The sequence below is a fragment of the Typopeltis vanoorti genome, chromosome 1 (genome assembly GCF_054136105.1).
Source record: "Typopeltis vanoorti isolate ZY-2024b chromosome 1, IOZ_Tvanoo_1.0, whole genome shotgun sequence".
NCBI lineage: Eukaryota > Metazoa > Arthropoda > Arachnida > Uropygi > Thelyphonidae > Typopeltis > Typopeltis vanoorti.
The window spans coordinates 131,291,251-131,308,329 of record NC_143549.1 but is presented as its reverse complement, the minus strand read 5'-3'; the positions used below and the strand labels follow the sequence as shown (position 1 = coordinate 131,308,329).

The following is a 17,079-nucleotide window of genomic DNA, read 5'->3' as shown; positions in this document are numbered from 1 at the left end:
ACCAGATTGTTTAATATAAGTTGTAGCTCTTGGTGGCTCCCAAAAGAGGGGAAAATAGATTGCATAAAGGAGGCTCCAAGACTTGAATACACTTGTCACACACCTTTCCTCAGGCAGTCTTTCCTTCACTGTTTACTACAAGCTCATATACCGGCCAATATATATGTGTTAACTCTTACCACCACTTTTCACAGAAACTTGGAGCCATTAATATCCTGAAAAACAGAGCAGCAACAATTTGCTCTAATGAACAAGCTTTTAAGCATGAATTACATATTATTAGCAGTATCTTTTGTAAACAATGCTATAGTAAAAAATACTATCAATAAAATTCTTCACAAAGCTACATATAAAAGTGGAAGTAATAAACAGGGTGATCAAAATTAAAGTATCCAGTTTAAGGCTTTGTGAAGTGCCACCCAGTGATCAAAATGCTGCAAAACTTTGCAGGAATACATATTCAGAAGCGATATTATCTGAAGGGGGTGGTGAAGTAGTTCCCCACCAGGTGCGCTGTATGATGTACCAAATGTAGATGTAATTTTTCTGTGTGTAAGAAGGAAAAAAGTGACACAAACATAAATAACACATTTTTAATCACTTCCATTATGCAGTCACAGGCTGTACTGTTCATTGGGCTGCCATTCTCGTTATACCACAAACTGCATCCTTTGCGCATTGTGTTCAACAGCAGAACGCAGCTGGTCTGGACTGATGTTGTGTACATGCTGCATTATACTGTCTTTCAGTGCTGGCCGGTTATCAGGATGATGAACCCTGTCTTTGAGAAATCCCCAGAGCCAGTAGTCACACTGTTATGGGACTTTGTGAAATTCGATGGCCCAAAACAGGAGAGCTAACAACAGATGAAGGACATTTGCTTTTTTACTCTGGATGTGACTGCAGCGGAAAGGAAGGGGTCGGGTTTTTGATACACAAATCATCATGAAATTCTGTCATGGAATTCAACCTTATCAATAGCAGAATTGCTCTAGTCCACCTGAGAGGAAAACCACTCAATATCACCATCATACAGTCTATGCCCCAACCACAGATCACGAGGACTCCAAAGTAGAGGAGTTTTATGGTCAACTTCATTTAACAATCACCAGAGTGAATAGAAAAGACCTTTTGATTGTACAGGGCGATTGGAATGCCAAAATTGGAACAGACATCAGCAAGGATTATCTCCCATTTGTTGGACCATATGGCTATCGGGAGACAAATGAAAGAGGTTTTGAATTGATCAATTTTGCCTCACAAAATGAACTTGCCATTACTAACACTCTATTTCCCCATAAACCTCCAGAAGATGGATATGGACTTCCCCCTGATGGTAAAACACACAACCAAATTGACTTTATCCTTGTACGCACAAGATTTAAAAACTCCATCAACCTCACAAGAACCAGATCATTTCCTGGAGCTGACATTGGCAGTGACCACACTATGGTCATCGCAACTGTGAATATGAAAATGAGGGAAAGATTACCTACAAAATCAACTCGTAAAATATATATAATATAGAAAAATTAAAAGATATCCAAATAAATACACTATATAAATACAAATTAAAACCAATTTTTGACACAAGCTTCAAGAAACATAATAGTATCGAATCTAAAACAAATATCACAAAAGATGACTGAGACAGCTGAAGAAATCCTTGGATACAAAAGGAAAATAAATAAACGTGGATAACCAACAATATTTTGGACCTGTGCGACGAAAGAAGATATTTGAAATCTTATATTAATAGTGGTGATAATAGAGAACAATATAAAAATATTACTAAGATTATTAAAAAAGAAATCAAACATGCTAGAAACTTATGGATATTGGATGAATGCAAAAATATAGAAGAGGACTTAAATAAAAATAATTCTAAAAGTGCTTTTCAAATTATCAATAAGTTAACCAAACCTTTTACCGCAATTAATTGGAGCATAGAAGATGAAGATGGAACTCCTATCACAGATAACCAGAAAATAGTTGATAGATGGAAATGTTACGCAACCAAGCTTTTTCAAAAGGACCCTCAACTGACCGATGATATTTTGGACAGAATTTTGCCAGGAGGTTCGGAGGAAGGAGATTACCCGATATTAAAAGAAGTAATTATTGCAGCAGTTAGCTCCTCAAAAATTGGAAAATCACTGGGAAGTGATGGTGTCACAGTGGAACTGATATGCGAAGGAGGTGACATCATCATAGACACCTTGCTAAATTTCCAGGACGTATGGAACACAGAGACTTGGCCTTCTGATTAGCGGACTTCTGTCCTTGTACCTATCCCTAAAAAGGGAAACAGCAATAAATGCAGCAACTATAGAACAATAAGCCTTATTAGTCATCCAAGCAAAATCCTGTTAAAAATACTATTCTCAAGAATCGAAAAGAAAATAGAAAGCAGACTATCAGATGAACAAGCAGGTTTCCGGAAGTCCAGAAGTACAATCGACCATATTTATACACATACTAGGTGAAAAATACATAGAACATAACAAAATAATCTGTCACAACTTCTTAGATCTTCAAAAAGCTTTTGACTCAATATGGCACGAGACATTATGGAAAATTTTAGAACATTATGGTATTGACAACAAAATCATTAGGATTATTAAATCTCTTTATTCCTCATCTGATATGAGAATTGAAATTAAAAATTACTGCAGTGAACTGTTCTGGGCAGAATGGGGGTAAGACAGGGATGCATCTTGTCCCCTCTACTTTTTAATTGTTTTCTGGAATATGTCATAGATGAAGCTCTTTATGAATATGACACTGGAATAGTAGTTGGCGGACTAAGAATAAATAACTTGCGTTTTGCTGACGATATCGATCTTCTGGCAAAAAGTGAAGAAGAATTACAAGAGATAACCAGCCGTGTTTTCGGAACATTAAAAAAATATGGATTATACATAAACCTACAAAAAATAAAAACAATGATAACCTCAAAATCAGACATTGAATTCTTAAAGATACAAATTGGCAATAAGCAAATTGAGAATGTAAAGAAGTTCACTTACCTAGGAAGCACGTTGAGTCAAGATGGTTGTTCAAAAACTGACATTAAATACCGAATTGTTAAGGCAACCGTGGCCCTACAGAAGTTAAAACCATTGTGGGGAGATAACAGAATAGCAATCATAACCAGACTAAGACTAATTGACACCTTGGTGAATTCTGTCCTCTTGTATGGTTGTGAGGCCTGGACTTTATTGAAGGAAGATGAGAGGAGACTCCTGTCTTTCGAAATGAAAACTTACAGAAGACTTTTGAGAATTCCCTATACCGCTCACGAAACCAATGAAAATGTCCGAAAACTGATTGACTCAATAGATGGGAGAAAAGGGGAAAATATTCTGACAGTCATCAGAAGAAGACAGATGAAATGGTTCGGACATGTGGAGAGGGCTAATGGCATTCCAAAGCAAACCCTAGAAGGAATCGTTCTGGGATCAAGGATTAGGGACCGACCTCGATTAAAATGGACAAATTCCTCCCGTTCTCAACTGACATCAAGAACAAGAGACGAGACGACTGGAGGAGGCTAGCAAAGAGTATCACCTACCAGCCATGAATGACCCAACAGTTCATTTAGGACTATGGGAGAGGAAAAGTAGTCACAGGGAATTAGATCAGGTGAATGAGGTGGCCATGCAATGGGAAATGCGTGGCTGATCACTCTGGCTTCCATGAAATGTTCTCAAAGAACTTCCTGTATAGATCAACCAATCTGTGGAGGGATCCCATCCTTCATGAAAATGACTGAATCCATGCACAGGTGCTGCTGTGGCACAACAAAATTATTTATTATATTGTAATACCTCTTGGCAGTAACTGATCAGGTCACTGGACCCAATTGCCGAATGTCTCAAAGAAGAATGGTTCAATGATAAACGAAGCTGTAATCCTGCAATAGTAATTTGGGATGAATGCAAAGAAATTTGTTGGATTGTATGCATGTTTTGTTTAGTCCACTGTGGAGCAGGCTATGAATAACAGCATTGATTCTTGTAGGGTACTCACAGCTCTGTTCTGTATTCATAGCTCTGTTCAGGTGAAAGTGAAACATCATCTCCTCAAAAAATCATCCACAGCCACACAGCATCTATCTCAACTTATGCAAAGAATGTTAAAGTGAATGTCAGTCGACTTTCAAAGTCCTGCAGGTGCATCTCCTGTGTCAGGGTTATCTTGAATGGATAGAAATGCAGAATCTTCCATAGAATTTTCCAGACAGATGCACCTTACACTTGATGTGTAAGGTGCATCTGTGTATCTTGATACATCATGTGAACTACAGGAACCGATGCTGTTATTCATAGCCTGCTCCACAGTGGCAATAGCAACTTCATTCACTTGTTGTGAACTGACTGGTTTGTGACCTCTGTCAGGTCTTACTTCCAACCATTCAGTTTCTTCAAAATTACTAATAATTTGTCGCAAAGCACGTGGAGATAGTGAACTTCATCAACATTTGTTCAAGTGAAGAAATTTGCAGAGTTTCAGCAACGGCATTGCACTTGTTTAGGTACTACAGCTTCATAAGCAAAGCATTTTGGGACAAGGTTAGTGCCATCACTGTAGATGGTATTAACAACTGGAATTGCTATTTAAACCCTCCTCACACACCTGCCGAGTTGTGTGATATGCAAATTCCATGCATTTGGTGTTTACAACATCCCTCGTTGTGAAATCTGGAGCTACTTTTTTTTTTCTCAGATATCACTTCTGCATGATGTACAATGTATTCCTGCAAAGTTTCACAGCATTATAATTGGATGTTCCACAAGGCCTTAAGGGATACTTTAATTTAAATTAGACAGCGATGCTTTAATTTTGATCACCCTATAGATTACAGTAAATCTACAGCCATACATTAAAGAAATATCAAATAAAATAAATAGAATCCTACTTATATAATTAAAACTTTAATATTACCTTTAAACCTTCTGTAAAATTGAAAAAGCATATTCAACTCTTCTAAGGATGACCTCTCTCCCACAGCCCCACTAAGGTATATCAAATCCAATGGACCTGTAACTTATATTGGTGAAGCAGGATGCACAATTCTCATCTGGATAAAAAAAAAATTGTGTTTCCATACCACAGAACATGAATAACACGTGTTTCTGTTTAAAGTAACATTGATGAAGCCATTAGGTTGGTGACCAGAAGACTGTTGAGTATCCATACCATACTGTGCTAAGCCAGCCTTTTCAGGTTCATTATAAGCAATGTAAGATTGCTCCTGTGTTTATTTTGCCATAGAACAACCAGTTTGACCACTATGAATGCTATTACATCCACATTAAAAATTCATCAGATTTTCTGATGAATTTTTAATGTGGATAATAGTTATTGAAGAGGATAATAGTTATCCTCTTCAAGCCACTGACATTTATCAGTTTAGATGTGATGTTATTATTCACTAATGTTCTGCTTGATGTTACTTTTCACCTGATATCAAACACCTTTCTATCTGATGTAGTTAAATTGTTTGACTTTTTAATTCATTCCTGCTGTTTCAGTTACAAAATAAACTCTTCAGACAAATAGAAGGAACTCTGATGGATACTTTACTCTCTCCTATATTAGCTAATTTCTACCTGGAACATTTTAAGGATGTTCCAGGTATTCTATAAACTTATTCTTCATATTCTTTTTCTCCAACCATCCTTTTGACTGTGTTACATTGATGATATATTTGCAATCTGGCCTCATCCAATGGAAATTGAAAATAAAAAAAAGAGGATAAACTGGCTTTTTTTTTTTTTTTTTTTTTGGTTCTTGGTCTGGTGATTTTACTACTTCTGTATATTGTTAACCAACTTTCACTGGCTGTTAAATGCTACATAATTCAGGTAATCCTTTCCAAAAGCTTTGTGTTATAAAGAATCTACTAAACCCTCGATGGCGAACTTCTTGCACGTGTGCTAGAGGTGGCACGTTACAGGTGAAATCCTTTTATACACTTAAAATATTAAACCGTTTTTTTTTAATTGTTACAATACATACAAGTTAAATTTTGTTTTACACAAGACAGCAGCTATGAAGACGTGCATATAATTGGTACGTTATTAACAAAAGCTTGTGCTACCAAAACAAAGGCAACCGACAATTGCTGAGTTGAAATGCTTTTCATCAACCAAATTTCATAACATCTGAAACTATCATAACAAGATTCACTATATATTTCTTAGTTTTAACACATTCACGACGGGGTGTCGTTTATCGTTCCGACGAAACTTCTCATTACCACACTCAACTCACATTTCAACCTTTGGTTGAATTTTATTGCTGCTTGTTTGCTTTTGAACTGGCAGGCGAACTCGAACACTCATTATATGGTATGTTTAATTCGTGGTAGAATTTTATTTGAGGTTAGCCTTTGTGATCTGTCATAATGACATCGAGAATTTAAAATGCAATAAAATAAACACTTATTTCATGTAATTGAAAAATTGGACAGTAGTTTTTAGTTAGATACTGTGTTTCTGGTGCAACATATGGTTTTGCTTGAGTCTATACAGCATAGTTTCTGTGAGAAGGGGACACGTGATTCATTAGTTAGCTCCTTTTTTATTCCAGCTGTCTCTAATTTTGTTGAAAAATATATTATGCAGACTGCAAAAGCATCTGTACCTTATTCGGGGATACAATAAAACTACTTGTTTTTCTTGCATCTGCAGTATAATGACTGTTGGGGATGACGTTGTTAACCGCGGGGAGCAAGTTACTATTGCCTCGATGTAAACATTTTTAAACATTTTTCGGGTGCGAGGTATATGCAAAACTTTTTAATGTCTTTTTTGTAAAGTAAAAATCAGGGGTGCTAGTTATACTCGTGGGCAAGTTATATTCTAGTAAATACAGTATGTGTTTCGCCGACAAGTTGACATCCTTCTGCTGCTTTCCCTGTTCAGCTGACTTCTATGGTGAGTTACAATGCATAAATATTTTTCTCACTACCATTCCCCTCCCCCTCAAACCAACGTCATCGAAATCAATTTCATAATACAATAATCAATTTTACATTGAATAATATTAGAAATTTTTGGTAATCAGAATGGGATACGTCAATGAAAATTAGCACAAACTAATTTATGATGTTAGCCTGAGGAAACTACAATATGCTACAAAATTTCATTAGTCCAGTGATTGATAACTAATTTAAATGTACTTTTATTTGTTAAATTAATTAAGTTAAATTAATTTTTACCCTATTAAAAACTGCCCGGCAACCCATCAACTCGATTTGTGAATTTTTGGCACATGCACATAAAACCTCGATCTTGAAGCTTGTAATATCCAGAATGTTATTATGAAAAATGGTTCTCCCAAGAAACAAATACAACATACAGTATCTGCGAGTCCTATTAAAAGAAATATAACTGGATACCAACTTTCTTTCTTTCCTATCAATCAACTCTCATCACTGCCTTCCTCTGGGGAGGGACAGATGGCCATGGCCTTCTGTGACCTTACTCTTCCAAGCATATACCAAGTTCCATGTGAGTACGAAGGTGGTCTGAAAAGTTCTCGACCTAACAATGAAAAAATGAATTTATAATTTCAAAATTATTTTTATTTTTCACCATAATCTCCCTTAAGACTAATACATTTATTCCAGCGATGCTCAAGCACCATTAACCTGTCCCTGTAGTGGTTCTCAGTATGATCTGGTTCTTACTGAGGAGTACTTAAACTCATCGAGTACTTTAAACTAAACATTGTCAAGTGCTGAATAGTTCTTTAGAACTCATTCACAGTCAATGGTACCCACAACAGACTCTGGCAGCCTATTCCACTCATTCACCACTCTCCAAGTAAAAAACTGGTTCTAACACACTTACTAACTATACCTGCTCAGTTTCCATGGATGACCCCTAGTTCTCCCACCACCACACCTGTTCTGAAAATTTTCCTCTGAATTAATCTTAAAAAAACCCCTCAGTAATTTGAATGTCTCAATCATATCACCCCTTTTCCTCCTATCAAGCCAGTTCGACCTGCTTGTAAGGTTCGTTCCATGGACCTGCTACCATCTTGGTCACTCGCCTCTGGATCCTCTTTATCACCTTCCTATCACCAAGACACCCTGACACCCAGATCTGTTTACAGTAGTAAAGATGGGGTCTTATCAAGGCTTGATAAAGAAGAAGAATAACCTTCTTGTCTTTGCTCGTCAAAGTATTCTGCAGTATCCAACTGATCTGATGAGTTGCTTTAGCCAATTTTGCTATGTGCCCCCTAAACTTTAACTCTCTATCCACTAACACTCCCAAGTCTGGCTTCATCAATTTCCTGAAGTACAATTCCACCAGTGTTATATACTGCTGATAAACTTTTCACCCCAAAATGCATAACCTTACACTTTGTCAATTAAACTGACTCTTTCTTTTAAGGTTACACGGTGATCAGCATTCATATTTACGAATTTAGGGACAAAAAACGCACATGTTGAAATGATTATTTCACTTATTATTAGTAAAATAACACTTGATGTTTTGACCCCTGTATTGAGGTCATCATCAGAAAGATACATGTGTATAGGAAAACAAGCCACATGCCCTTGCATTCTATAAAGGTAAATTAAATCTACGCTGTTAATTGATCTTTTTCTTAGCCTGACCGCTAGTGATAAAAAAAAAAAATAAATAAAAAACTACAATAAACTCTGCTAAAGTCCTCCTGTGCTAAGATTCTGGATTTGTACAGTTCAGATTGTTATACACTATGATTTTCTTCTGGACTTGCACAGTTGAATGTTAGGGGAAAAAAAAAAAACACTTCACCAAGTATTCTTGTATTGAGATTTTTCTTTGGCTTGTTCTGGTTGCTATAAAGGTTGCAAATGGGTCCTCCACATTCTTGGAATGGTTAGACCATTTTTATTCAGATTTGGATTATGTTTGAGCATTTCACATGCTTCTTTAAATTTCCTCTTGCACCAGGTTTTGGTGCGGCCTATGTATTGTAGGTTACATGTGCATTGTATTTTGTAAACCCCTAGGTGGGCTAGGTGTGGAAGAGGATCTTTGGAAGAACTGAGTATGTGTCTTAATTTTGTCAGGGGTTTAAAGGTGGTTTTGATGTTGTATTCTGTCTATTTTTTTGGAAATGCTTCTAATATAAGTATGGCAATAGCATTCTTGAAATCATTTTTGTTTTTAGTGGTATCTCTGTGGAGGATCTTGTGAATAGTTTTTTTTTACTGTATCCATTTTTTTTTTATAAATGTATGGTTGATGATCTTGTATTCCTGGTTTAGAGCTTGTTCATTTGAACAAATAGTTTGAGCTCTGTGTTTAAGGGTGCTTATGACCCCTAGTTTTTGTGTTGGGTGGTAAGAATTTTTGTGCATGTACTGGTCTGTGTGTGTGTAGGTTTGCAGTAGACTGAGGAGAGACAGCCTGAGGGAAGACATGTGACAAGTAACTGAAGTGTTTTTTTTTTTTTCTATTTCAATGGTGAATTGAATGCATTTGTGTTGTTTGTTCAGGTGGCTAAGGAATGTATTAAGTGCTTCGTGGTGTGGGGCCAAATGGTGAAAATATCGTCGACGTATCTGAGCCAAATTTTGGGCTTTAGGCACACTGACTCTAGAGCTTGTTGCCCAAAGTCTTCCATATAAAAGTTAGCTATTGGGGGGGGGGGTGAACCCATGGCTGTACCCTCTTTTTGAAGGTAAAAATTGTTTTGCCACATGAAATATGTGGAGCGGAGTAAGTGGGCAAAGAGGGCCGTGATGTCGTGTGGAGATATGTTCTGTAGGAGCAAGATAGTATCATTGATCTGGACATTGGTGAAAAGGGAAGTTATGTCAAAGAGACTAATAAATCTTGTTCGTTGAGTGTAATGTTTTTAATTTTGTTTATGAAATGTTGTGTATTTTTTATGTAGGAAGGGGAATGACCTACCAATTCCTTGAGTGTGGCCGCTAATTTTTTGGCTAAGTGATAATTCGGGCTGTCGATTCTTTCAACAATCGGAAGTAGTGGTCTGTCTGTTTTGTGTATTTTTGGCAGGCCATAAATTTTGGGCACACGGGCATAATGAGGTATTAGTTTTTTTAATTTGGCCATGGAAGACTGAGCAACGAGCTCTAGAGTCAGCGTGCCTAAAGCCCAAAATTTGGCTCAGCTATGTTGACGATATTTTCACCATTTAACCCCACTGCCGCGAAGCACTTAATACATTCCTTAGCCACCTGAACAAACAACATAAATGAATTCAATTGACCATTGAAATAGAAAAAACAACTCTCTCCCGTTTCTAGGCACACTCATCGCACGTCTTCCCTCAGGCTGTCTCTCTCTTTCTTAGTCTACTGCAAACCTACACACACAGGCCAGTGCATACACAAAAATTCTTATCACCACCCAACACAAAAAACTAGGGGTTATAAGCACCCTTAAACACGGAGCTCAAACTATATGTTCAAATGAACATACTCTAAACTAGAAATATGAGATCGACCATACATTTATAAAAAATGGATACAGTAAATAAACTATTCACAATATCCTCCACAGAGATACAACTAAAAACAAAAAAAGATTTCAAGAATGCTATTGCCATACCTTATGTTAGAGGCATTTCCAAAAAAATAGACAGAACGCCACACAAATACATCAAAACCACCTTTAAATCCCTGACAAAATTAAGACATCTACTCAGTTCTTCCAAAGATCCTCTTCCACACCTAGCCCACCCAGGGGTTTACAAAATACAATGCACATGTAACCTACCATCCATAGGGGAAACAGGGCAAACCATCCCAATTAGGAAGGACAAACACAAACAACACATTAAATACCTCCATTTTGGAAAAACCGTCCTTTCTGACCATGCACTCCAAACATACCACAGAATTGACTGGAAAGGTTCCAAGTCCCTACACTGCACCAAAACCTGGTTTGAGAGGAAATTTAAAGAGGCATGTGAAATGCTCAAACGTAATCCAAATCTGAACAAAAATGATGGCCTAACCATTCCAAGAATGTGGAGGATCCTTTATAGCAACCAGAACAAGCCAAAGAAAAATCTCAATACAAGAAGACTTGAAGTGTTTTTTTTTTTTTTCCCTTAACATTCAACTGTACAAGTCCAGAAGAAAATCGTAGTGTATAACAATCTGAACTGTACAAATCCAGAAGAATCTTAGTACAGGAGGACTTTAGCAGAGTTTATTGTAGTTTTTTATTTATTTTATTTATTTATTTTTTTATCACTAGAGGTCAGGTTAAGAAAAAGATCAATTAACAGCGCAGATTTAATTTACCTTTATAGCGTTCAAGAGCATATAACTTGTTTTCCTATACACATGTATCTTTCTGATGATGACCTCAATACAGGGGTTGAAACATCAAGTGTTATTTTACTAAGAAGTAAAATAATCATTTCAACGTGTGTTTTGTGTCCCTAAATATGAACATTAAACTGACATCCATTCTCCTTTGCGCAATCTGCCAATCTATTCAAATCATCCCACAAAATTTTGACATCATGTGTATTGACTATTGCTCTACCTAACTTTGCATCATCAGCAAATAACTGAACAGTTTCTATCAGATCCTTTCCTATATCATTAATTAACAAATTAAATGGCAGTGGTCCAAGAACAAAACTCTGTAGCACACGACTAGTCACAAGCCTTCTTTTGGACTCTACTCCTGAATAAACTACTCTCTGATATCTCTCCATCAACCACCCCTATATCCAACCCCCAGGTGCTGCAGTTCACTGATTAGAATGGGGTATCCTGTCAAATGCCTTTGCCAAGTCCAGCAGTATCACTGTAAACCACTGCTTTGACTATTTATTTTCTGTTATCTTTCTTAACAGCTCAACACTCATCAGTTTCCTATGATTGTAATCCCAAGGGGGGGGGGTTAATCTCCTAAGAAAAACTTTTCCTCCAAATTATTACTCCAGTATTGTTGAGTTTAACATATCGTCCTTCTAAGGTACATCTGACTGAATCACTTCACCTGGACCTTGGTCATTCTCAGGATCTTTTCATGCAATCTTGGCATCAAACACCTGGTTTGCTAAAATTCCTCACCACATTCTACAGGGTGTTCGGGATAAATTTGACATATTTATAATTAATTATATTTTTCCGTAAGTTACATGTATTAACACACACTTCTCTTCATTTAAAAGTTTGGACCCTTCTTCATTCATATACAAGATGTCAGAAAGGATGGATAGCTGGAACCCACCTGAATCATGGAAGAGAATAACTTGTATCATGATGATTCGTGCCCGCCATCAAAATAAGGATATTACGACTGCTGCCCAATGCTCCCTGAATACAGTAAAAACAATCAGGCATGAACTAGAGACTTGCAATGGTGACTACGAGGATGTAGCAAGAAGAAAGATCCCTAGCAGACGATCTGATTGCGTTCGTACAGCAGAATTCCTCGCAAATCTGCAGGAACAGGTGTTGAAGAACCCTGGCATTGGAATTCGGGTTTTGTTCGTGGAGTTGCTAACTGTATTCAAGCCCTGGATAACAAGGGTAGCCAATGGTAGGCCGTATGTATGGCAGCAGGATTCGGCCCCTTGCCACACCTCTGGGAAAAGTCAAAAATGGTTGTCTGAAAATTTCTACGACTTCACCAGTCCAAATGTTTGGCCTCCAAACTCCCCAGACCTTAACCCCATGGATTATTTTGTATGGGGCGCAGTTGAAAAAGACACCAATCGCACTTCCAGTAATACAAAAGCCCAGTTAATGGATAAAATTAAAACAGTTTTTGCGGCCCTTCCCAGGGAGACTGTAGCATCAGCTTGTTCGAGGTTCCGAAGCAGAATTGAAGCTGTGATCGATGCTAATGGTGGTTATTTTGAGTAAATCTTGTTGATAGTATTGTAATTAACTCTGCCTGTAATGTTTTTTTGTCAATTCATTAAATTTAATAGATACAAAGAAGATTTTCTTTTTCCTTACGAAACTGTCAAATTTATCCCGAACACCCTGTATTTGAGTGGCCCACTTTCGATTAGAACTGCTCACACATTCTTGAATACAAACAATATAAGTTCCTTTCCAACGTCTTCAGTTTTAATATAATTCTGCCATTGATGCTATCTGTTCAGACCCTTCATTTTTCTCAGAACTCTAGTCTTTGATTAATTGCTTTATTTCTCACAGCCAGCTTCATTTCCTTTTGTATAGACAGGAACTCTAAGAGCCATACTCCAATTATCTGGAATTCAACCTTTTGAACAGGCCTACTGCAAGATGTGGTGTAGCCACTACAAAACTTTTATACCAGCACTTTTGAGCATTTCTGGTTAAATATAATCTGCTCCAGCTGCATTTCCACATTTCAGGTTTTTCAAGCTTTTTCTGCCTCAGGTATTAAAATGTGTTCCTGTTTGAATTAGTCTGAAAAAAAAATTATCTACTAGTAGTCTGTCACTGCTTAAAACAAGTCGTGACAGACTAGTAGTAGAAAATTTTCAACAATCTTTCAAAGTAATTAACTACAGATATCTAGGACATCCTTATTTTCAATTTTCATGTCACCTTTTTATCATCTTTGATTTCTTTTACAGTACTCTTCCCTTCATTTCTAAGCTTTATCAATAGCCTCAGGAACATTTTGCCACTTTCCTGATATTTACCTTCTTTTTCTTACCAAAGTCTTCTGATGAGCTACTTTTACGCATTTATATATTTTTCTCTGTGTTTCTTTTAGGGCATCTGCTGACATATTTGCTAGGAACTTTTGGTAAGCTTTTTTTCTTTTCGATAACTGCTTCCTTTAGCTTCTTGTGTCCATCATGATGTTTTTATTTTCTATCCTTGCAGACAACCTCACTACATGCCTCCTTAGCTGAATCAATTGATTCTAGAGCTTGTCCCTGAGACTCCATGGGTTTTGTTGTTGTTTTTGAATTTTTCTTCAGTAATGTTTGTGTAGTTGACTATAGTTTACCTTGAAAGCTACTCAACTTTAATTCTTTTTAAAAGTTTTTTGCATACTGTTCTTTTCAATGTGATATTTATTTTATCCTATTTAGTACTAAGTGATAGTCACTTCTAATTCAAAATCCTCTGAGCACTCTTGTATCCTGAACCATCATGAAGATATCCCTATCGACAATGACATACTCAATGAGACTTTTTTTTAATTTCTTTCATCTTCTCTCCTCATGAATTTGTGGCTATCTTTATGTTGAAAATTATTATTAGTAATGACTAGTCCATATCCTGAGCAGAAAATCAGCAGATATGTACCATTATTATTATCATCCTTTCCCTTTTCACCAAATTTTCCAAAAACTTTTGTATATGACTAGTGAGATTGATTTCCTACTCTACTGTTTAGATCTCCAATAAGGACCACTTTTCCATTTTCTCTATCAGCTACGTGATCTAATGACTCAAAAAAATTGCTCCACTTTTTCCTTAAGAGAACCTTCTGTGGGCTTATAGGCATAGATAGGTTTCATTGTCCACTTATCCCATTTTGAAGTGTGCTTACGTAACTCTGCTTGAAACTGCCTTCCAGTCTAGTTTATCTTCATGTTTGGTGTTGAATGCTATTGCTAATTCTTCCTTTCCTTGATTATTATTATTGCCCAAATATAGCATTTCATACTTATTATTTAGTAATATCTCACCTGTTTTTGTCTTGTTTTTTGTCAATAATTCTAATTATGTCCATGCAGTACTTTCCTTTCTGTTAATCCTCTTTACATAGATGGTTCCTGTTTTCAGTTCCTTTGATGGTTGGTTTATTCATTTCCTTCAAGATGTTGAGTCAGTTTGTTCCAGTGACTGACTTTTTGCTGTTTGCTCTGTTTCTAGAATGAAAATGTTGTTTAACTGGACGATGCCCTGCCAGCATGAAATCTCATCATGTTGCACCATCATATATTTTTGTGGCTTAAGCCAGTATACAGTACAGTTTGGTTGGTCACATAGCTTTTGTGTAATACTTTGGAGTTGTTCTACTGAATTGTGTGTTTTGTAGATAAGCCACAGCTTGCTAAACTGGATTTATGCATATTAATTAGTATTTTATATTCTTCCACTATGTCTTGATTTTTAAATCAATGATAAATTATTTTAATTAACAAAGCAGTTTGTTATGCAGCCTGCTGTATATCAGAATGACTTGTGATGGTGGTTAGCCTTATAATAAGATTTACTCAACATCTCAATGTATGACGTAGTTCATAATTTATTTTAATTGACCATGTTAATAATATGGTAATGATTGTTAATAATTTATATATTTAAAGTTTATTTTACATTTATTTTTCTTTTAAATCCATGATTATTATTAATTTTAATTAATTTGAAGAGGAAACTATTTCATTATAGGGAATTACTCGCTGGCCCGAGTATTACCACAGATTTATGCAGTAAATAAAGAACCAATCCATGATCATGTAATGGCTCTGGTATCCTTGCTTCCTCAATGTGAAAACTCAGAGAAACTTAGTCTTTTAAATCTTTTTGGCCTTATTGCCAAATATAAACCATCAGTAAGTATATGCATGTAATTTGATTTCTACTAAAATAAATTGTTGCAATTTTTTCATTATGTATATTAAAACAAGAGTTTTCAAACTCTGCATTATAACCACTTGATTACAATAGATTGTTCAGGAAATTGCCTGTGTGTGTGTGTGTATTTATACAAATTAGATTTTATATATATATATATATATATATATATATATAGTCCGAACGGTTAGCCTAGTTGCTTTGTGCTTCACAACCATATGCCTGGGGAAGGAGTGTCCTAGGTTCGATTCCTGTAGACGATGTGAGGAGCTTAAGGATCTTCCTCAGCCATAGCCAAGTTAGCCGGTCTTGGGCATGGACAGCAGGGTTTTTTCCACCAGTTTATCTGGGGTTTTTCATCCCGCAAGCAGGCAAACCGGACCTGTGAACACACAGTCTACAGTCATAAATACGGCAAGGAAGGCAACAGGAAACCACCTTGCGTCACTATCTCCCTAGTAATCAGCTGCAACCCTCTCAAGAGAGGAAGCCACAGGATCAGATCAGATATATATAAAATCTATTTTTTTTTAATCATAGTCAAAAATGTATTTCTTATTGTTGGACTACAGAAAAAAGAATGTATATTTCATGCTCTGTCATTTCTATTTCTTGGATAGTATTTCTCTCTCTCAATGCTGAAATTCTTCGTTTTTTTTTCTTTGTCATCACTGGTTCTTTTTTTTGTCATACACTTTCCACCATTTTTAAACTTTTTCAGTGCCTTCCAGAATATTTTGCAACCTTATTTATTCTGTTTATTTTATCTGCTTCTCAGCCCTCCCATGATTTTGTATGGTTACCTGGTTTCTTTGTGTGTGTGTGTGTGTGTGTGTTTATTCTCTAAAGACAACATGCTTATTACTTCTCAGGAACTTCTATCATGATTTCTTCTCTTTTTGGACTATTTCTTTGATTTCTTGAGTGCATTATGGATTTCTGATCTTTTTTTTTTTTTCTACCCTTAGGGAAATATGTGAAGTTCTCTATCTGATGTAATGGTTTTTTTCATGGTTTACTGTCGAGTTAATTATTAGGCTTTCATTTTTTTCTACAAATAGTATATGTATATTTGAGCTCACATTTGAGTTACTGCTTTATTATGATTCCTTTTTTAAGATTCTAGCACTATGGTTGCAACTGCCACTTCCACACAGGCTTTTCTTTCATTTCTTCATTTTGCAAGTAATTATGCCATTTTTACTACTTATTTAGTCCTTTAATTTTTCATAGAGCTTTCATATCTGTGGACACTGGCCTTTCATTAGCTGTTTTATTTCTAGCACTGTTCTCAGATCCATTTAAAATTTGAACAGTCTTATACAGTGCTAGTTTCAGTATCATTAAATTCCTGATATGTACAGGATATTGTGATAATACTACGTGAAAAAGTTACAACATTACTAGCTTCCAATCAACAATTTTTCTCCAAATTAATCTGGTATTGTTTTGCAAATTTTTCTCTTATTTCAGAATTTATTCATTTGACTCCATACCATTCCAGCATTGTTTATTCTGTTATCTAGTATTTAATT

At 36.1% G+C, this 17,079-nt stretch overlaps 1 protein-coding gene across 1 annotated transcript in view; it reads left to right on the top strand.

Moving 5' to 3' along the window:
• The window catches only part of melt (ventricular zone expressed PH domain-containing protein melted), a 338,615-nt gene that overhangs the window by 83,632 nt on the left and 237,904 nt on the right, over positions 1 to 17,079 (top strand). Inside the window, exon 5 of the mRNA XM_090398172.1 lies at positions 15,359 to 15,522. Coding sequence (XP_090254298.1) covers positions 15,359 to 15,522 — 164 coding nt within the window. The remainder of the gene's footprint in view (positions 1 to 15,358; positions 15,523 to 17,079) is intronic.